General features: G+C 48.8%; 1 protein-coding gene across 28 annotated transcripts in view; it reads left to right on the forward strand.

Moving 5' to 3' along the window:
- MSI2 (musashi RNA binding protein 2) overlaps window positions 1–22,268 on the forward strand; it is a 192,326-nt gene extending 170,058 nt beyond the window's left edge. For 8 of the 28 annotated variants that reach the window (XM_065036680.1, XM_065036672.1, XM_065036667.1 and 5 more), the window contains 3 exons: window positions 13,998–14,206; window positions 15,883–15,960; window positions 17,981–22,268. In XM_065036680.1, coding sequence (XP_064892752.1) covers window positions 13,998–14,206; window positions 15,883–15,924 — 251 coding nt within the window. In that variant the 3' untranslated portion in view covers window positions 15,925–15,960; window positions 17,981–22,268. Of the gene's footprint in view, window positions 1–76; window positions 104–1,927; window positions 2,020–13,997; window positions 14,207–15,882; window positions 15,961–17,980 lie in introns of all 28 variants that reach the window. The other 20 variants (XM_065036675.1, XM_065036682.1, XM_065036679.1 and 17 more) reach the window with 9 other exon arrangements.
- Window positions 22,269–22,665: the final 397 nt, after the last annotated feature.

The following is a 22,665-nucleotide window of genomic DNA, read 5'->3' on the forward strand; positions in this document are numbered from 1 at the left end:
AAAGATTGATTTTGCATATGATTTTTGGAAAACAGACCTCATTGCTTCTGCCTCTTCCTCATGTTTTGCCCTTCAGGTTTTGTTTTACGTGCAAACAGAGCTGGTGAGTTGCCCCTTAGCAAGGCACAGAGGGTTTGGCTGGATTAACATTGCTTCCCTGATTATTATTATTTTTTTAATCAGAGTGCTTTTGGTGCCCATTACAACTGAACTGAGCATTGATCAATTCTGTGCCTGAAAATCATTTGTCTTTAATTTGAGTGCTTTTTGGTTTTTCTTCTGTTGGGTTTTCTGGTTTTGTTTTGGTTTGTTGTTGGTTTTTTTTCGTTTTTTTTTATTTGAACTTGCAATACAAAACTAAATCTAACCCTAAATTAACAACACCCTTTCTGGCAAGTTTAAAGAGCAGTATGGTGTTTGGAAATGTCCTTCAAGCCTCAAAATTGCCTGTGTGCACAAAACTGGCCAAACTGCAAAATTGAATGGAAAGAGCCCCCCCTTCCCAGGCCGAGCTCTCAAGGAGGAAGACGGTTTGTCACCGGCCCGACGGCCGCTCACGTGTCCAGCAAAACACGCTCCGGGAACAGTGGGGTTTTACCTAGAGTCATCTCCATCCAAAGACGGTTTTCGGAAGGGACATCTTGGGTTCGCCACTTCCATCCAGCAATGGTAGTGAATTGTGTTCAGGAGCAGTAGAGTCCGATCCATCTTGCGATACAGCGTATGGGCCCGATTCATTCTCAGAAAAATGGTTGGGGTTTTTTTGATTCTTCTCAGTTGGGTTTTGCTTTTTCCTTTGCAAATTTGCGCAGCCCTCCTTCACACGTGCCCAATCCCAAAGGCGCAGCACAGTCGGCCTTTGCTGGCCCCTTTCTGCCAGTAAATGGAGAAGAGCCTGGTTCTGCGCTGCCTGCTCTCCACGGCCCGTGCCTCTTCTTTTTCTGTTGCAGCGCGTGAGGACGCGGTCACCACTTCACCTCGATAGACAAACAGGTTCTTTTATCTGTCACAGCAGCTCTGTCCTCCAGCCAGCAGCAAGGGGCATTTCCCGCTGCTCGTGCTCGGTGCCCCGGTGAATCCACGTCCAGCTTAGCTGCTCACTTGCCGGCAAGGTGAACACAGCAGCGCTTCTCTTTACAAACCGCGTGCCCCGGCGACATCCCAGCGGCGGGGCGAGCTGAGGTCCCGCGAGCACACCTGCCGGGGGCTGTGCTGCCCGGTCCCTCTGCCGCTTTTCACAACCTCACCCATTCCTGTATTTTTTTAAATGAATTGGGACCTGAGCCACAGAAAGCAATCAAACTTAGAAGTCTGAATGCTGCAAACTCCTCCTAGACAACTTCACTATCAGTGTCACGTTTCTTTTGAGTTCACCTGACATATTTTACGTGTAAAACATTTTTGTTTTGTAAATGCTTTTTTCAAAATACAGTCATGGGGAGGCACATTTTTATCTTGCATTCGCCATGGGAGGGATTCATTTGGCAGGAGAGGGAGACAAGGAAATTGGGCAGAAGAGGGGTTTTGTTCCTTCCTCTGTGGTTCATTGACAAGTCTCAGATTTTTCCAGTTCCCAACCTGTTGCCACCAATTATTCCTCCCTGAGGACTGGAGACAAAACCCGTAAAGCCACCCGTAACCCAGCCCGATTCCCGCTGGAAGAGCCGCCGGTGCCGGTGCCGGTCGCGGCGCAGGCTCCCCGGGCACGCTTTGGTGGCACGCAGCGCGGCGACACCCCGGCACATCTGGATTTGGGGCGCCAGTCCCGGCTCGCCAGTGCTGCCTTTGAGCCCCGACAACCCCTTACTGTACTTTATACTTGCCAGCTCTAACAAATCTCGTAACGTGAGCTACTGACCTTGATGGTGAGTGTGAGCAGTTATGTTTTGTTGTTTTCTCTCTTGCTTGGTTGGGGCTGCTGTGAGAGAGGGTGTCTCTGAGGCAAACTTTCCGGCCTCTCTTACACTCGGACGTGCACACCTCCTCTCAAACACTCTTCTGAGCGCTCTCAGCGGGAAGGTTTGTCCACACCTATTAATCCTCTCTCAGTGTCCAGCTTCTTGTTAGTAGCAGCTGGTTGCATGTTTTTTGCTTGTTCGGACGAAACGGTTCAAGAAACAACTCATATCAACTCTTGAGAAATGTCTCTATTTTTTGTACACTTTCTTTCTTTTGATGTTTTTTATTAATTTCCCTTACTTAAAAAACAAAACACCTGTCGTCCCGTAAAACATTTCACATCTCCCCTTGCCTGTTCTTAGAGTGTATGTATCTGTGGGACTGAACTAAATGCATGCACTGTAGTAGTCGTACTGGTAGCAGTAGATGTAGTTGTAGAACATGCATTGTTGAGTTGATATTATAGGTATCACCAACGTGAACGAGCGTGGCAGTTAAAAGCATCGCCTTGGTCTGGTCGAAAGGGTAGGGCTATCAACCCAGCAGAGAGCTGCTAACGGCTTGGATCCATAGTCTCCTATTTGTTAAACCCCATTATCTGGAAGTTTAAATTGAGCCCGGCTGTAGGCAACCTACACCCTCTGTACAAGAACCCGCATATGCTGTTATGCTGATAGTAAATTTGCCTTTTTTCTTTTTCAAATTAATCCCCCTAGGAATTAAAATGCTGACTATAAGTATATTATTTTTTATTTTGGATTAAAAAGAACTTAAGATGTTTTTTAAATCATTTTACAATCATGGTTTCTCCATCAGCCTGTTACTCGTCCATATTAGCCCATAGAATCATTCGTTGGCAGCCGTAGGCCAGATGTGCCAAGCGCAAATCACTCCATTTGGCTATGTAGATAATTCCGTGTGTGAAGCAGCTTCCTGCAGACTGTCCTGACACACGAAGCAATTGGTTTTGGATCATAGACCCTAAATCTTGTTATGCAACAGTCTGAGCTATTGGTGGGTCGTACTCATTGCCATGTCACCCAGCTTAAGGGAACATTTTAAAATAAAGACTTAACATTTCATAAATATCAGCATGAGGAGTTGGAGGCAAGTTCATCGTCTTTGCCATTGAGCCAGCCAGTGTCTTTGCTTCTTGTGCCCGGGTTTCTCTGCTCGACTTTGAGGATTCTGTCTCAGGTGAAGCTGCAGTCCGTACATGGAACAGGTGGTAACTGAGATCCCGAATTAGGCTGTTGTTTATTTGTTTAGTGTGTTGCTTGTCAGAAAAGATCCTGCTGGGAGTAGAAAAGAGCCTGTATGGCGGGGTCACCCGTTCCCTGCTCCCCGTGTCCCCCGGCCGGCCCCCCAAACCAGCTGTGCGGAGCCAGCCCGGGCAGCCCGCGGCGCTCAGCCCAGCAAGAGCTTTCCTAGGAGATAAAATACCCAGAGTGGGCTTTGAAAATGTAATTAAGGATTTGCATCCGCTCCTTACCTCTCACAGAACATTAAGTAAATCACCCAAACGACTGCCTGGCTGGAGCTGCCGCAGTGCCGGGCTGCGGGGCCGCCCGAGCTCCCCGTGTTGCGCTGGAGCTGCGACACTTTGTGTCAAGGGGGAGAATGATTTCCCCATTAGATCTCGACGTGGCGGGGGGACGGGGGCACCCGCTGTTCGACAGCCAGGCGCGTGATGGAGTGAGGAGTGTGTCTGAAAGTCAGCAGAGCGACAAATTGCGTGGGGTTTAGGAAGCCTTGTCTTACACTTAAAGAAGGTGCTCTAAAAATTTACTCTTGTCATTAGGCACCCAGAGCGTTAGCAAATTACGGCCATAAAAAGTGGGACAAAGATTGGTCTGTGTGTGAGGAGGGGGAGAAGCTGCCACCAGCTCATGGAAATGTAAGGAGGAGCGAGTCAAAGATCCAGCGATGAACCAATTTGGGATTTATGCGGCCTGTTGAGAGGGCTCCCTTGCGGCACAGCGGCTCTGATGGAACTGCTCTCCCTCTTTCATTCTACTATATAAAAGTACATAAAGTTTAATCCAAGCTATGTAATCTCAAAAGCCAGAACCTAACAAGTGGACCACTTGGGAGCAGCAAGCAGGCTGAAATTTCTCACTCTGCTGGAACCGCTGGTAATTATGTGACAGAGGCTGGTGGCTGATGCATCGGAGAATTAATGGCTGCATCAGATTTGATCTTGTGCCTGTTTTTATAGCCGAGGCAGCCTGCGCTGGGGAGCGCCGGCTGAGGCAGAGGGACCCCACGCCGCCTGGGGCTCCGGTGGGAGCTGGACACGGAGACAAATGTCGCATGTTGAACCGAAATAAAAGCAGCCGGGCTCTGGACGGAGCACCCGCCCGAGCGGTGGATGCGCCCTTCGCCTCTCGTTAGCGTCGTGCAGCTTTAGAGGCGGCCGCTCGGCAGTTCTCTGGGGGTTTTGGCCTCGTTACTGGCAGTATCTCGTTCTTTTGTGAGCACTACAGTTACTTGTGTGACTAACACCCCAAATTGAAAAAAAAATAATGAAAGGGGAGTCCTTTCTGTTTCGGTTCAGAAGTGCCGTGCTGGTCCGGGGTGGAATCACGCCGGTCCGTTCCAGAACGCAGACCACACGCCACAACGGTTCCTCTTGCTTTGCTGCAGGATGCCATTTTTAAATGTTTGGATCCTCGAGGGACTGAGCTCCCTACGGTGCTGAGTAGAAAATGCAGTAGATTCAAAACAATTTGGTGCTGCTGCTGTCAGGCCCTGACCACGGCGGCGGTGCTTTTACAGGGCTCCTGGCTCAGGTCTATTGTGGTTAAAACACATCAGCTTTAATCAATAATTTTGTAATAGAAAATCTTGTGCACTTGATAAATCATCTCCAGTGCAATTAGTGACCACCTCTGAAGTGCAGACTTGAGTACAGTGGAAGTTAATCTTTAAAGAATTTAGTGGCTAACTTTTAATAGTCTTTTCAATCAGGAGAATTATTTTCAATGGGAAAACGCTCCTGGCAGAGCTCGTCCCGCGGCTGCTCAGGCACACGGTGACGGCGACGGCGCAGACGCTGCCGCGAGCCGCGGGCACAGCCCAGCTCGCTGGGCACAGGACTGGGCCGCCCTCACCGGGCAGCCGCGCTCCAGCCCCACAAAGCCCTAAAGCAGCCGATTTTCGGTGGTTGGTTTGGGTTCTCCCGGCGGAAGCAGAGGGACGGAGCTCTTGGCCGTGGTAATTAGACTTCGTTCCACGCAAGATGCAGGCAAGTCATTGTGAAGTTTGGAACGGGCTCCTCAGCGTGAGCTCTCAGTGCAACGAGGCACTTGAGCACACGAGCACATCTCATGCATTTTAATCACCGAGCACGTAAAGCACTTGCTGAGCTGAGGGGTAACTCGCCTGTCTGGCAGCAGTCGCAGGCTGTTACCCATTAGTGGAACAACTACTAAATGCGATGCAGCGCACATTTTACTGACATACTATTGTGAGTATTTTCATGCTGATTCTCTCCCCAAATGCTTTAAAAGTAAATACATAATTACAGTTATTTTTTTTCTCTCTCTCTCCTTTCTGAAATAGAAAGCTGAAGAAGGAGCAGTGGAGTTTTTCCTTGCAGCAGATGTTAGCATGCATCTGGCTTTGCATTAGCTTGAGGAGCAAGCTGGATTAATAATTGCCAGAGAATGCAAAATTGGGTTGCAGGTATATAAACTTAGCTATTTAAAAATAATTAATTCACACAGCTGAGTGTTTTTAAGGGTGTTTCCTGCCAGTTAAAGGGAGAGCCCAGAGCCCAGAGCCTTGTGCTGTGAGGACTGTCGGGTGCCTGAGCCCTCCCCAGACCCCGTGTTGTGGGCAGCAGCTCCTCTCAGTGTCTCCTCATGGGTGAGCTCAGGTTTTCCTTTGGGGGTGTTATTAGCGGGACCCCTCCCAGCCCCTCTCTGTGTGCAGGCGCCTGGCGCAGACTCTGCAGGAGAGGAGGAGTCTCCGGGGCTTTGGGGGGCTGGATTTCTCTCCTGTTACCTGTCTAACCCCCCTGTGCGTCCGAGCATCCAGCCAGCCCGTGGGCACCCATGGGCAGCAGGAGGTGTCCCGGGCAGTGCCCTCCCGCTGCAGCGACTTGAAATATGCAGTGAAACAAAGACCCGGCTTTGTTTCAGTTTTCCTCCTGTATTGCCTGTTATTGTACAAAAGGCTTCAATTTAAAATTAACAGGAGTGATAGCCAGTTAATGTGGTACAGTGGGAGGCCGGAGTTTCTGTTGCTATGGCAATGGAGTTCGGCTCATTTGTTTTGTAGATGAGTAATTACTACGCAATTAGAGTAGGCTAAAAATAAAGAGGCCTTTTGTTCCCTGTTACTCATTAATATTAATAGAAGACCTGTCCAGGCTGTGGTAAACAATTAATGTAGATGTGGTTGCCCATGGTAAAACTAGCAACAGCTTTCGCGTTACCCGGCGTGAGGTGAAAGCGCCAGCGTCGCCTGGCTCAGCTCTTCCTTCGTTTTAAATAGAAAAATTATTAGAGAGAGGTCTGCGTTAGCACAACATCACGGGCTTTAGCCCTTATTTGCCAGCTGGATGGATGGTAATAAGTGTTAAAGCTTAATGTGCAGACACAGACAGCAGGTACAGCGCCGGGGTCAGATCCTGCGACACAGCGAGCAGCCAGCCCTGCCGGGCGCGTGCGAGAGAGACGCGATGGCAGCGCGTCCCTGGTGCAGAAACCCCCTCGGTTACCCCCCGAGGTGAGCGGCGCTGGGACGGGGCCGCTGCACCGCGGAGCCAGGGCTTGAGCAAAGACGTCGCCCAAAACCCCGGCACGTGGGAGCGCGAGTGAGCTGCTGCTGACGTGGCTCCGGTGCGGCGCGTTACAAACGTGAAGTGCCAAAAAAGAGTGAAAGAAAACAGTCCTACGCATTTGGTGTGAAGTATGTAAACATTGAAGCACACCAGATTTTAAATTAGCTGTAGAACCAGTTAGATTGACAGAGAAACCCGTTATCAAGATGACTAACGGGACAGAGTTTATTGACCCTCTGCTTTATTTGCTTGTCCCAGCGCAGCCGGCGAGCATCCCTTGCTGGTGGGGACAGCCTGCAGAGCTGGTGGGCACGGGGGGCTGGGGTGGCCACCCCCTCCCCATGGCCCTGGGGTGCTGAGCACCCCTGGAAAGCGCCATTGGTCCCGTGGAACCTCTGCAACGCGCAGCACGGGCACCCAGAGCCCTCGGCCCAACCGCGCAGTGCTGGGGGGCGGGATGCAGACACCGGGGAACCGCATCCCTCCCAAACTGTTTAACTAATGGAGGGAAACGTAGCACAGCCTTTGTAAGGTCGACATTTGTTTGTTGTTAAGGATCTAATTAGAAACATGAGAGGGAGCTGAATGGCTGCTTGCTCGGCTAATTAGCGACATGCACGAAGACCACTTTGAACTTCAAGGACACAAAGCTATTAGCGCTTACATCAAAAATGGATTAAACTTCTGTGCTTTTATAATGATTAAAGATGAGCTGCTCGAGAGGAAATCCTTTTGTAAGGCTGTGACAAGAGCTGGCTCCCTGATTGCAGCTTCTACAAGCGAAGCTTTGTGTGGCCCCCATGTAGCACTCGGCCCCGCGCGAGAGTGACACCGCTAACTTGCAATATGGAAAATGTGATTGGGCAATAAATATTGATCGTTCGCAAAAAATCGCAGCCAAGATGGAAAGAGCATTTATTTGTCCTGCTACATAACTGCAGGCCTTAGAAAAGCTGGGCTTGCATATGTTGAATTCTATGTCTTCTGCAAATCGGTGCACATCAACAGCTTGCAGACGTGGCTGTCGCGCCCGGTGCATTGACCGCAGTATTTAGCAGAAGCAGGTGCTGCTGACGCGCCTGCAGCGTGCGCCGGAGGGACAGCGCTGGGCTTGGAAAACACCTGCACCAGTTAAATTTTTAGCTTGCCCAAGCTTATGAAACCCCCCAGCTCTTCCTCTGCTCATCTAAGGTAGCTTAGCAGTTGGTTTTGTGCCTGTGCTGCTGCTCAGCATCCGTGCTGGTGCCGGAGCGGAAGCACCGCGGCTGGAGGGCGCCGGGGCCACGGCAGGAACAGTTGCCACAAGGTCCCGGTTGCCATTTTCACCCCGACGTGCCCAGCTCGGCTCCCAGCGGCAGCTGCGGTGCACGGGGTACGGGTCTGCGGGTGTGAATCACTGGCGGCAGCGCGGCCGGGCCGGTTCCCTCCGCACGCTCTGCTCGCTGCCAGCGGTAATTGCTGCGCCGGGAACCCGCTCACCACCCACTGCTTTCTGTCGTTAGCCCTGCGATGGTTTGATGTGTGAAGCCGTTTCCGAAGGGGCTGCAGAGGCAGAACAACCTTTTAAAGTGTGAGTGCAGATAGAAAAATAACATACAAATAATACCTTGTTACAGCAGATAGCTGCTCTCAGTGTCTCTTGGCCTCGTCACCACTTATTTTGCTGATGAGCCCGACAGTTGTTTTATTTTATCTTCTTCCCTGCAGGGCCAGTGCAGCTGCAGGGGAGGGCCGGGTGCCTGGCTGCTCCGGCACAGCCCGGCCGCGGGGCCACAGCCCGGGCACGGGGCTCACGGTTTGATTTTCCAGAGTCAGGACCGAACCGACTGTCATAAGCAAAATATCTACGGTCTTTATACTTGCAGGGTTCTGTCTGCCACGGGCTTCTCACCCAGGGTTTGCTTTTCATGTCCGCTTGGGAAGAACCGGAGTGAAGTGCTGCACCTCGCGGGTCCCCACGAGAGATGAACTAAATGGCATCTCTAATTGTAACGCCGGGATTATTTGTTGTTCTGGTTTGTCTCCCACTCTCTGTTTCAGCTAGTTGGGAGCTGTTTTTACGTTGTTACTTTCCAGAATATCTGTGCGTTTCCAGCTCGTTATTTCCGAGGTGTTTTTGAGCTGGAGCATTGATCTGAATTTGAGGTGTGCCATGCGCTGGTTTAGGCATAAAACACCCCTGTGTGTGGAAGTGCAGATACAAGAAAGTGATGCTTGTGATAGTTCAGCCTGACCACAAACAAACGTGTTTGTGCCTCTAGCTGGAGCCGTATGTGGTAATTGGTGTAGAAAAAAAGAGCCTGAATGTGAGCATTTAATTCTCAGTGCCGCGCCTGTGTGCTCTTGCAGCCTCAACAGGCAACTGAGAACCAGGAGCACCGACGTCCTATTTCAGACTGGCATTAATTTGTCTGTCCAGTCTCGGGTAGATCACATCTTGGTTGTCAGCATCTCTGAGAAGCAAGGTACGAGCTCCCACTCACTTCAGCCGTGAACGCACCAAGAATTAGCTGTGACCAGGCTATCTGTATCATGGCTGCAGTGCTCGCTAATGATATTTATGAGGCTCTGAGCACTAATGATGTAAGATTTGTGTGCAGTGCTGAAGTTTTCCCGCAGTCCGTGCCATGGCTGGTTATTTAAAGCATCGGCATCCCACTGTGATGGCTGTGGCATTAGTCACGCGCGCTGCGGCGTGGCCACCGGCACCGGTGCTTCGGGAGACGTGGGATCCGCGGGGAACCCTGCGCCGGTCACCGCGGCGGCGCTGCAGTGTCCTCTGCGGCGGTGCTTGCGTTGTTGCAAAGGCCGTACAGCAGCTCGGATGCTCGGGTAGCAGGCGGTGTTCCTTCCGTGGAGATCTTAACGTCGAGCGGTAAATCCCGAGTCACTCAAATGTCCGCAGACCGTGGTGTGTGTCCCTGTCCCAGCCGGGCTGCGTGGGACGCTGCTTTCCAGCCCTGCTGAGCCCATCGTGGGCAGAGGGACGGGCAGCGCTGTGTGCAGATAAATACAGATAAACACAGTGCCCATGGGCCCGCGGTACCTGCTCTCCATCGCTCACCTCGCAGGGCTGATGCCAAACGGCAGCTCCATGCCCCGTGCCCCCCGTCCCTGCCCGTTTCCATCCCCGTCAGCAGCGTTCAGTGTTGATGTATCATTTACTCCTCCGAGCGGGGAGATGATGTTTGCAGCATGTTATATGAATTTTTCATAAAGAGAGAAAAACAGCCTAATCTTGTGAGCTTTGAGTCTTGGTAGTGGGTAATGGCTTTGATTTAAAGCATTTTGTCTTAATGATAGTTATATTGAAAATTTCCTGCTGCTTTCAAGCACGTGTAGTTATTATCATAAACACTGATGGTAGAAATGCCTGCCAAATTGTGCATGGCTGTTTATGGTGGATGAGAGAGTCATCCAGAAATTAGAGCGCTGCATCAACAAGTTGTCAAGAAGCCGGTTTGTGCAGCAGGCCACCCTGGCTGGGGGGACGGGGCAGGAGCGAGGGCGCCCTCGGGGGAAAGCGCTGGAGACGGGCAGCGCTGAGGGGAGAAAATGCTTGGTGTGAGATTAAAAGTGAATTTCTGAGGGGAGGAACCTCTTGCCCATGTGAATCACTGCCCAGGGATAAGGATCCTTGTCCAGGAGGTGCAGGTGGTGGCCAAGTGTCGTTAGACGGGTCTCTGGGAGCTTTGGGTTAGTGGCGACCAACGCACACCTTGGGCAGCAGGTGCGGCCGTGGGTCCCGGCGTCACCCCGGCCGTGTCCCTGCGCTCCAGCCGGCTCCGTTCTGCTCTCAGCTGCTCTCTCAAGAGCAAAATGTATTTCTGGCTTTGATAACAGGGCGCTGTATCTCATCCTGGAGTATCCTGCCTCTTCTCAAAGAGGGAATGCAGTATATCATGTGGTGGTTTCTTTCAAGCTTGAGGTTTTCCTTGCCTGTGCTGGGTGGCTGGGAAGGCAGCCGCCAGCTTCTCTAACCACAGTTTGCACCGTTCTTCACCTTTCTTTCTTTTTCGCTTTTGAAATATTCATATTTGTTATGTGTTAAAGCAAAATTACAGCAGTTAATGGTGAAGAGGCTGCTGTAGGAGCCAGTCCTCCTGCCGCAGTGGTGTCTAAGTCTGTTTTGTCGGTGTCGTAGGAAGGGGAAAGTGTCGTCAGCGGGGGCTCCATGTGGGTTGTGTGCGAGGACAGTGATCCTGTGTGCCTATTTCATGAGGTTTGGTTCCTTTGGAATACAGCGCATTTTAGTGGTGCTTAAAAGCGTTGCTTTGTCTTCACACCTAATTTGGGAGGCACTGAGGGACTGACCACCAGCCGGTACACACCCCTTCTCCTTGTAGGACAGTCCTGTCAAAGTCCTTGTGTTTCTTCTCCCTTTCTCTCCCTCTTTACCCAGCTGCCCTCTCCTCCCTCGCAGCGAGGACTCGGATCCTCGTTAGTGTAATACACTGTTCACTAGGCAAATGTCATAATGAATCCTGACTTAGAACTTTCTCAAGAGTTCATTGGAAGGGAGTTTATCTTTCAGTGGTGACCTTTCCTGATGATGGGATCACTGCGCGAGCAGGGTGCGTTAGCGCGGCCGGTCTGCGGCAGTGAGCTCCAGCCGGCTCCAGCACAGCATTGCAGAGCAAGCGTTCGCCCACTGATCAAAATTCACAGGCTGAAAGCCTCTTCCGTATGAAAAACCACAGCAAATTGAAAGTGAAGGAAACAAGGCATTAAACTTCCTTGGTCCATCACCGCCACATCTCTTGGCTGCCGCCTCGTGATCTCCATAGAGGTAGGAAGGCGCTTCTGCAACCCAGAGGATGGGGGATCGTTGTGGCTGGAGACAGACGTGGGTTAGTGGTGACTTACAGACACATCTGATCTTTTCCACACCCCTCCTGACCTTGATCTATCACAAGGCTTCCTGGTGACCCTTGGGATTGCAGATTGCGCGCGGAGGAACCCCTTGGGCTGGCGGCAGGTGGGCGCAGCTGGGAGCCGAGGGGACACCGGTGCAGGGTGGGCAGGGTGAACTGGACCCGGCGCGTTCAGACCCTGTTGGCCACGGGCACTGGGACTGCCAGGGCTCCCTGCCCCTCGGTGCCCGCGGAAAGTCTCAGGCAGTAAAACTCGCGTCCATTTTATTGAACCAGAAGGAAGAAAAGGGAAAAAAAGTGCTAGCTGATAGCAATAAAGGGCTTTTGAACATCTCAGCTGGATATTTTTCTCTATGAGTGAGAAGGCCAAATGTTATCTTGACATTTAATCTTTAATAATAAAAAAGGCACTTTGTTTGCCAGTGAATTCCAAAATCTGTTTACTCACTTATGCCTTATTTCTTTTAACTTGCTAGCTTAGATGTCCTACTTACTCTCCCTTGCTACCAGTTCAGAGCTGCATTAAATCATTTGTTCTGTAAAATTTACTTTACAGTCGACAGCTGCCGGGTTGAGGGTTTTTTGCCTAGTGTGGAGGTTGTGATTGCGGGGTGACAATAAACCATGGCAGATGTATTGTTACCCCCTTGTCCCCCGCCTTCCCCCTTCAGCCCCTCTCTCCCCCGTTCCCACTCAGGACAGGGGATCAGGAGGGAGAGGAGGACAGAGAGAAGAGAGATGGAAAAATTAAAAGTGTTTTACTAATGCTACTAATAAGAATAGAGAAAATAATACAAACTATACAAAACCAATCTGGGAAATCACAGCAACTGCTGGGCTGGCACCCGAAGTCCTGGACTGGACTCTACAGCCAACCGGAGCGGATTCAGTCTGTCATTAGGCTTCAGTTCGCAGGGACGGCTCACAAGGTCCTCTCCTAATGTTGGTCATAAGGAAAAGGGGTGAGATCCTCGTGATCTCCCACTTTTATATGAAGTATGACGTGAATGGGATGGAATACTTCAGGTGGTCAGTTTTTGGTCACCTGTTTCTCGTTGCCCCTCTCGCGAGATGTGCATCCATCCTTACCAGTGACCTCGCACTCCATTGCTGTGTCTGCCAAAACATGGATCTGGTTCCTCAGGAAAATGCGGCTGATATGAAGCTTCAGCTGACAGGCGAATTCACTAAAAGGGAAACTTGTTTTTAACAAAACCAGGACACCTAGTTAGTTAATTAATGAGAAAAACGGGGAGGTCTTGTGAGGACGGTGCAGGGGAAGGGGCCAGGTTAGGAGGGGCGAGAGCAGTCGGTGTTGGCGCCGCGTGTGTCGGCGCGGTGGGTGCGGCGAGGCCGTGGTTGCGGGCGGTCGAGTCCCCGTGTGCCCCCGTCCCCTCGCGAGTCCCCCAGCTGTAGCTCCAGCTTCCGCAGCCATTTCCATCCAGCTCCTCCTCGTCCGCTGACTTTTCTTTTGCATCGAACCCTCTTATTCATAAATTTTACATTCAAGAACAACTGTGAGAGATGCCAGAAGCCTGCTCATCTGACATGCTTTAATATCGAAATTTATTCTTTAGTATCATTCTTATTTACATTGTTTTTCTGTCTCAAAAAAAAGAAAAGGGGGAGGAAAACTAAATTTTGTTTAACTTCCACGTTAGGAGGTGAGTTGTCAAACACCCTCTGGAGTTCTTTTTTGCGTTTGATTTTGATTTATTTGTTTAGTTTTGGTTGATGTCCCGAGCATGGTTTTGGAGACGAAGGTAGGTCTTCGCTCTCCAAATCAAAAGGAAAAAACTTAAATAAAACAATACTCTCCTTGGTCATATTAAAAAACTCCAAACTGTTCCATTCCATACCATTTAAAGAAAAACAAATCAGCTATTGAATTATTTCTCCAGCTTTCTGATCTAAAAGGGCGGGTTTTTTTCCAAAGTATCGAATGGATCCAAATCACTAGACGTGATTGAAGTTATTTGCTGTCAACATTTAATATCAATATTACCACAATGTGTAGTCTCAAACTAGTTCCTTTGTAGTTTGCATGGGATGTGAATGCTGTCTCGGCGTGCCCAGACCTAGAGAACTTGTTACTACTGCATGAGCATCAAGTCAGATGTTGAAAAATATCTATTATATTTTGTGATAATTTGGTGAAAATGAGCAGCTCCAGTCTCTGGTTGCAGTAGTGTGTTGAATGATTGTTCTTTTTTCGTTCTTTTTTTTTTTTTAATATATATCCATATATATATTTTGGAGCTCTAAGCTTCGTAGTAGTACGGGCTGACTCTTCTCCAGTACTTGCTCTCTTATCGCATGGCCTTGGTTAAGTGTTAGAAGTTGGGCCCAGGCTGTTTATTCTGGTGTTTGGCTTTGTGATACCGGTGCATGCCCGGCGTCTGGCCTCATACCCAGCTTTATTCTCTGCACACCAGTCTTGAATAGCTACAGTGCTCAACCGAATTTTGGCGCACCCGCTTCCCCGGCAGGCTCCAACCCAGCCCGACCCGGAGGCTTCCCCGGGGCCAACAGCCCCGGCCCCGTCGCGGATCTCTACGGCACAGCCAGCCAGGACTCCGGCGTCGGTAACTACATAAGCGCCGCCAGCCCACAGCCGGGCTCCGGCTTCGGCCACGGCATCGCCGTAAGTACCGCGGGCACCGCCGCCCCTGCTTCTCGGTCAAGGGAGGGGGGTTTCTTTGTTTAATGACATCTGGGGGGGTTGTGTTGGTTGTTTTTTAATCATGACTTGACGGCGAGCGCGGCGCCTTGCTGCCAGAGCCTGCTAGAGCTGTGCCCAGCCTGACGGAGATGCCAACAGGCTGCACCGCTCCGGGTGCCGGTGCAGCTGGAAATGCTCGTCTGGCACCTTCTGCAGTCCAGACTTGACATGTTTCAAAAGGAAATATTTAATAATTATGGACTTTAAAGTTCCTCCTTATCTATATGGGCTTTATATCAGCCCAACCACCCATCCTGGCTGATGTGCCAATTTGCAGACGATGCACCAGTCCCTGCTCCTACCTAAATGAGCAAGAATTAATTTTGCCGGTGGGACCTCAGGGGTGCCCACAGCCACCCTGGTGAGGGGACGGCTGTCCCTGTCACCGCAGCGTCCCTGTCACCCGCAGCGGCCACTGGCATTTGCTGACCCCCTGGCCCACTTCAGCCGGTGACAGCATCGCTCTCAGTCCTTAAAATCTGCAGGTTACAAGCAAGTCGCTTCTGTTTGGTCGTCAAGTCATTGGGAAAGTGCCTCTTTAATGACTGTGTGGGTCTGCAGTCTCACTAATGACGGGCAATGGAGATTTGCTTAACAAAGCTGCATGCTGGTTCTCAGCTGCACTGTTAGCTGTGTGTTAGCATGAATGTGGTTGGACCTCGCTGGTGGCTGTCAGTCTCCCGGGCAGGAAAACTGTTTCCTTTTTGTAGTAAAACCACGAGAGTTCTTTTTCTTGCCCAATAACCATGGCAAAGCACAGAGGGCTCCCCCCGAGATCCCTCGCACTGAGCGGAGAATTTGATTCCTTGACCAAACAGGTCGGGGAGCAGGAGTGTAGTGCAGACAAAGCTCCTCAAATCGTGTGATTTATTTTCGCATAAGCAACTAATACTCAGGAAAAAGGAAAAGCTGCCTGTGTTTGTGCCCTCGTGTCGTCCCCGTCCCCATCCCGCTCCCGCCGTGGTTACACCAGGGGCGCGATAATCCCGTCGGGTCAGTTCTGGTACCAAACGCTGAATATTATTGCTCTGCTAAGAGCTACATCAATTTAAACTGCCACGTCTCACCACTTACACCACCTCTTATTTTCATTTTTCACCTAAAGAAAAAGACCTGTTTGTTCTTGAAAACTCAGGCACTTTGGCCTCAGTAACGTCCCAGTTTTTCGGGTCACGGGATACGAGGCCTGAGCCTGGGTATCCGATTTGTCTGCACTAACGCTGCTCCAAAGAAACATTTTGTATTTCACTTGCAGATTGGCAGCCTCTTAATTTCCTCCAATAACTGCAAAGAATCCTGTAGCTTTTTTTACCTATATATTTATTTAACACTCTCCATTTACTAACCTTGGGTTAAAAATAAAGAAGGGAAAGCCCAAAGCGTATTTTTGCAACTGGAGGAATGAGAAGATGGTGGTCTTGGAAAGGTCCCCGTAGGGTTCACCCACCGAGTGACCGGGGAGCACAACAGCTCTCGGAAATACCTGTTCATGCTGGCAACACAGTCTTTCGAGTCCTGTGATAATTTCTTGCCAAAATTAATAATCATCTGTTCCCATGTATAGAGCACTGATGAACTTAACAATTGTACAATTTTAGGGACCTTTGATTGCAACGGCTTTTACAAATGGATACCATTGAAACGTTACACATGGTTGGTTGCCATCTCACTTGGAGGTATTACAGTATATACCATTTGTACTTTGTCCTAAACTACCATCTCCCCTATATTTACTTTAAGTGAACAATTTTTTATCTTCATTTTGTCTTTCCTTGGCCTTTAATCATTCCTTTCTGTGATTTATGTTATTCAATCTAAGGGATGGAAACTGGAAGACAGATCAGGAGCCAAACCCCGCAAAAGTCACGTTTTCACATTAATGGCACTTTTAGTGCAATAATTTGGAGAGCGTAAAGCCCTGTGAAAACCCAGCGATCCCGGGAAGTTGCGGGGCGGGGAGCAAGTGCCGGGTACCAGCATCCCGATGGGATCAGAGCGCCAGGCGAGCCCCACGCCTTAGCACAGACAAACCATCATTCTTAATGGAGTGCTGTACCAAATATTACAGCTGAAAGATAACATTGTAACTAGTAACCATAGAGCAATTATCAAGATTTAAAAAAAATTAAACCTAAGTAAATTAAATTCTAGACATGACCTGAGTTACGCATCCTTGGATCGCCGCCAGTTTCCTGCCCTTTGAACTAAGCTGAAGTTAATTAAATGTTTAATTTTTTTTTTAATTTTATTGGCCTTTGGCATATTCATCTTTGCAAATAAATATTCTTGCACTGAGAACAGCGTAGATTAGAAAAGTCAGTCGAGGAACAGAAGCCAGCGCCGCGCAATGGCTCAGGTTTGCCACGGGAGCTCCGTCCGTGCGGACAGACGGGATGGATGTGGCACAGTGCACTTCTGCCTTTTGCCCAGCGCTGCCTGATCAGTGTCACATGGTTGATGTTCAAATTCAGCGTATGAAATCAGAATTACAGTTAGTCAAGGGACTGAGAACTGTGCAAAACATTCGGAGGCTTTAAATTATATAAAAATAGATTTGTCCATAAATAGTAGTGGATAAAGGTGTTTTCTATTTACTCTTCATCCACCCACGTACGCCCAAGATTACCTGAAATTGTTCCGTCAATTGATTTGCTCCACCAAGTAGTATTTTTTATGGGCACGACCAAAGTGCCATAAGCACTCTTGCTTTAATCCTAGTTGTTATTTGCACGTATCAGTGTACGTTCACAGATCAATTTGTCAGAATCCGTCACATTTTCTGGGCCGTCAGCCTTTGTAATGACGAGGTGGCACCACCGCCGGCTGGAGACCTCGGCAAACATCATCATTCACACTGACGCCGCCGCGGTGACGGCGGCGTTCATCACATTAATGCATCCTAATCGCTTTACACTCGCCACAGCACATCAAACCCGAACCATCATTTACTGGCCAGTGGTAAGACTCAAACCATTAATGACTTAAAAACAGAGAGCGCTTTTAATGTCACTCATTACTAATGAAAATAGATTTTTGAGGGGAGGAAATGAGCCTTATTATTAATTCCTCAAGGACCGCTGAGTTTGAAACGTTGATCACGGCGGCGCATCCCGGGCGTCTGGTCCCGGCCCGGCCACCGCCGCCCCCGTCACCCGAACGTGTCACCGGGCGCGCTCCAGCCCTGGCCTCTCATATTTATTTCCAGCTCAGGCGCTGGCAGGGGCAGAGAATTAGAAGGTGAAGCCTCCGTTAGGAAATAAATCATCAGCACTGTGTAGAAGTTGTTACCTTTCATGTACTTTAGCCGTGTATTTAGGAAAAACTCATTTTACCAAAGCCTTGTAAATCCTCGGCATAACAGATGCCTGAGGAACAGTTTCTGTCCCTCTGATGCATCAAGTCGTGTTTTACTGTTCCTGAGCCAGCCTAGCGCACAGCTAAGCCCGGCCTGCCTGAGGCCCAGGCTTGGCCGCGGGTGCCGTCCGCAGGGATGGGGCTGGAAACCAGGAGCAGTAAATAAACACATTAAGTCCCCGGTTCCCAGGAACGCCTCTGCGTCTCGGCCGAGTCGCTCCGCGTCCCCCGGCTGTGGGTCAGAGCAGCTGCGGCTTTGCCAAGCCTTGGCAGACACCCGGGGCTTTGTGGAGATGCCAGTTGCGCTCAGTTAACTGTCCCGTGTTGCTTCTCCTCCCGCAGAGTCTCTCTGGATGTCCGGGCAAGACGGGGCGAAGCTTCTGAACGGGCCCACGTTTGGGTGATCTCATCAGACTTTGAGCATTAATTACATCGTCACCGAGAACGCAAACAAACCGGAGGTGGCACTCGACGGACTTGGGTTGTTTAAAAAAAATCTCTCGCATCATCTCATGAATCTGCTGTACTATAAAAACAACAGCTTTTAAAAGTATGTATATAAAATCCATTTCTTGTTCGTTTTATTTTCTTGCTGGGTTTCCCCCCCCCCCCGCTTCTTTTTAAACCTATCCAAACCACGTTATTTTCGTAGCATTTTGACATAGTCTCGTAGCCACGTAGTTCTAATTCTTTGTGTATCTAGCAAGAGCCTAACCATAGTGTAACTGTTTATATTAAGGGGTTTCTTTCGTTTCTGCCCCCCGTTCTGTTCTATGTAGCCGTTGCTAAGGATGCTGAGCTGGCGACAGGAGCCTCAGCCGCCGGGCCCGGCTCTGCGGGGGGACGCGGTTCCGGGGGGGCCTTGCAGGGCACGGGGGGGCAGGGGTGAGCAGCAGCTTCTCGAGCCCTTCTTTTCATTTGTGGCGTCTTCGTTAACCTAATTCTATCTATTTTTCGGCAATAAGGCAAGGACTACAAACTTTTTGTGCGTCCTTTTTTTCTATAAGTGCTTTTTTTTGTTGAAAGAGGTGATATAAGGTTTTTTGAAATTGTGAATTCTGAAAAAAAAAATAATAATAATAATAATAATACTGTAAATACAATTCCATTAACTACATATAAACTATTAAGAAAAAGAAATACAAACCTATTTTTGTGATGGAGTCAGCCTAAGGCAGTTTCTCTAGGGAAGTGGAAGCAAACAGGCCGGTTTAGCCTTGGGAGGCTGCGGCGGGGCGGGCGCTGCAGCCCCGCCCGGAACAGGCTCGCGCGATTCGCTTCATTTAAAACCCGCTTTTCCCAAGACTCAACACGAAGCTACGTTTTTTTGGGGGGGGTTTATTTTTCCTATTTAAGGCATTTCCGGTTGAAAGCACACCTTGATTTGGGGTTTTCAGGGGTTGTTTTAAACTAGATCAACTCGCTGTCCAGTCATTTCAGCGGCTCCGGGCCCGCCAGGGCGCGCGGGCGCAGCGGCTCCGCGCCGCCGTTATTTGCTGTGTTAACAAATTAGGAAAGCAACTTGGGTTTGTTATTATTGTATCTTTTTGGGAATACCTCAGTGCTACAAGTTTCACCCGAGAAGCAGCGGAAGATTTTAATTTATTGTAGTTGTAAACAGAATTTAAAGAAAAAAAAAATATATAAACCATCATTGCACTGTGACTGGTAGGGGAAAAACTGACAGTTTCCTATTTGCACATGTTTAATATTTGGCTGTTATATATATGGTCCTCTGTTGGGGGAGGAAACTTATGAAGGATATTTTTTAATTTAAGTTTTTTAATATTGGGAAATAGGCCTGCAACAGCGAATAGCCGTACAAGGCGGTAGGTGGCGTTAGGAACATACTGTAGTGTGGGTAGAGTTCTTCTTTTTTTAACGTAATATTGACGAGTTTTATTGATATTTTTTTAAATTGTTACGTTTATAAATTTGGTACTTTAGGTACAGCCGGTATAAGACACTGAATGCGACATTTGTTAAAAAAGAGCTGCTGCACTCCTATTTTTGTAAACTTTCCTACCGAGTAGACTCATGTAGACGTTGAGTAGAGCAGGAGCAGCCGAGCCAGGAGCAAACCTCGCGCTGCTTGGGTGCGAGAGTCATGCTTTTTTATGTAGTATTTTAGGTTTCTTTTCTTATTTCAGAACAACCAGGTTTAAGCAAAATGCTGGACGCTTTTTAAATAATACTGAGACTTGATCAAGTAATACAAGAAATGAAACGATTCTTTAAAAAATGAAAATAAAAAATTAAAAAAAAAAAAGGAAGAAACCAAATTCCCTGAGTGGACTGATTGAACCAGGGAATGTTTGATCGCTCTTCTGTCGATGTTGATGTACTGTACTACCGGTTGGTTTCCTCTCCATTCCCTGTCACCTCATGGAATTCTTTGTTGCTCATTGTCTGTTAATAGTGTATAAAATGCGATCTTGTCAGAGTGCTGTCCTGATGCTAGTGTAGTGACCCCCCCAGTACATATTGGTAGGTGTATCGTAATTAAGGTTAAAAATCTAGATGTAGTTATTCAGATTTAGGACCAGTAAGGATAGAACTTTCTCTTATTTAAGAAGAAAAATGCTAATAATAATAATTTCGGGAAGGTTTTCCTTTTCTTCTTGATTTCTTTTCCTTTTGCTGATCTGATGCGGTTTCAACTAACCAAAGGTCTCACAACATTAAAATGCTGGCGAACTCAAAGGCATTTGTCGCTCCCCCCGCCCGGCCGGGGACGTGCCATACTACCTTAAATGCTAATGCTAGATATGCAAAACTGGATTTTTTTAGTTTATTTTTTAAAAGAGGGAGGCACGGTGTATTAAAACCATTTTACTAAGAGAAAATAAAAAAAAAAAAAAATATTTTTTTAAGAATGCTCTGAAAAAAAAAATTGCTGATCTGTGTGAATATGCTTTAGATGTTTCTATACCTTTGAGAAGTCCCAGTGGCCCCCACAGCACAAACGTCGTGGAATGCGGTGGGTTTGGATGTGACTACCTAGGCCAAGGCTCCGTTAGTCCCCGCTCATCTAAGTCCATTTCGCGGGTGGTGGTTGGTTTTGTTCGTTCGTTTGGGGTTTGTAACTCTTCAGCACAAAGGTCCAGCTCCGCGCTGCGTTGGGTCGAGCACAGCGAGCGAAGGGACGCGCCCAAATCTCCCACACGGTCCCGCGACCCCGGAGTGACCAAAATGAGATGTTTTAATTGTCTTTTTTCCATCTAGTTGTGCGAAATGGGCACCCAGAGCTCCATCCCCTCCAAGTAAACCAGCCCCTTTGGGATTGGCTTCATCAAAATAGAGCCCGAGCTGTCCCTTGTTCTTTGTTCTTCATAAACGCTCATTTTAAGTTGAATGTGTAGCTTGGACTTTAAGGTAGCATGGCTCTCTTTGCTCTAAGTTTCTTTCTTTGCATTGTCCGGCATTCACCGCTGGTGAATGTCACACATCTCTGGGCTGGTTACACCATGGGGTAAGTGCTGGTAATAATGACCTGAAAGGTGTTGGGTTTCTGTTCTCCTGCTCTGACCGAGGATGCCGTTGTTCTCACCCGTAGCGGAACGCGGGCTCGCGGCTCCAGCCACACTTCCCTTCCTCTTTCCTTTACCCATCACTCAATGCAACATAATCAATACTAAAGCAATATAGTTTACTACATTTTTACCGAAGGCCAGCCATGGGTCTGTATGATATTGCATATGAAACTGTTTACAAAAAAAAAAAAAAAAGAAAAAGAATAAAAAAACAACACGAACACAACACTAACTGCAGCTCCTGGCTGTCTCTGATGTGTGGAAATGTCTCTTGGGTGGAATGTTCTGAATTATTTTCTTTAGTGGTTTGGTTTGTTTTTTTAAGTGAAATAGTTCCAAGAGAAAAGTGAGGTTTAGCGTAAGGCGAAGAGACAGGGCAGATGGAAGACACGGCGGCAGAGCCCAGTCTGCGCAGCGACGCTGTAGAGTCTCATACGTACAGAGTCCGAGTCCGACCCGCTGCCGTGCGCGAGCACCGCGTGAGGAGGCTCTGTAGGCTAAGCAATACTTTAATACTGTAACAAAATTACCAAAAAAAGGTAGAGAAAGTAAATCCTCGTGACCGGTTCTCGGTTCCCAAGCAGTCCGCTGTGTTGTGTCCAGAGCCCGTGTGCGCGGCGCCGCCGGTGCCGCCGGGTCGCGCGGGCTCCGTGTCGCGTCGCCCGTCGTAGGTAGCGAGTCCCCGTCATTCTCTGTTGTGCGAGGTCTGAGCTCCATCAGTACTAGGATGCAAGTCTAAGCGTTTCAGGTGGTCATAAACGTACCTAAATAAACTATGGCACAGTGGCAGGCCTAGCCCTTTTATACTTTAGTATGAACTGATGAGAACTTTGGTAGTGAGTTTTTTTTTATATATATACATATATATATGTATCTATATATATCAAGCATCTTTCAGGTCTCTGTGTATGGCTTTCTAAAGCCCTGTTGTAAAATACTATGTGGATGGGGGTCTCTCACATCACAGATGTGGAAAGTATAATTTTATATTTGTATTTTCAAATAAATAAGTTTGTGAAAGGTTTCCATCCTCTACTGTGGTCCAGAAATCAATGTGTTTGTCTGACGAAAAAATACAATAAACTGTTTTGAACAGACCCGTGGAGTCCCTGTCATTGGGAGGGGAAGCGGTGGTTGTGGGGGCGCAGGAGGCGGTGGGTGCGGGACACCAGCGGCGAGTGTCACCGTGCGAGCGGCTGTCATTCACTCAGCCCCGTGTGCTGCTCTGCGAGTCCTGCAGCAGGGAAGAGCTTTGCTCTGCGGCTTAGCAATATTTGTGTCCAGGTATCAATCAGCACGGCTGTTCATCAATCGCTGTGTGACTTTGAGATACCGGCGGAAAAGAAATCCTACCTGCTTTGTCCTTGCTGTCCCTTTGGAGACCAAGTTTGCGTGCGCTGGAGGGGATGGAGCAGCCGGCTGGGGGTCGTGGAGCAGCGTGGCTCCTGGGGGGAAAATGAACATAAAAATAATACATAAAAATAATATACATAA

The sequence above is a fragment of the Columba livia genome, chromosome 20 (assembly GCF_036013475.1).
Source record: "Columba livia isolate bColLiv1 breed racing homer chromosome 20, bColLiv1.pat.W.v2, whole genome shotgun sequence".
In the NCBI taxonomy this organism is placed as follows: Eukaryota; Metazoa; Chordata; class Aves; order Columbiformes; family Columbidae; genus Columba; species Columba livia.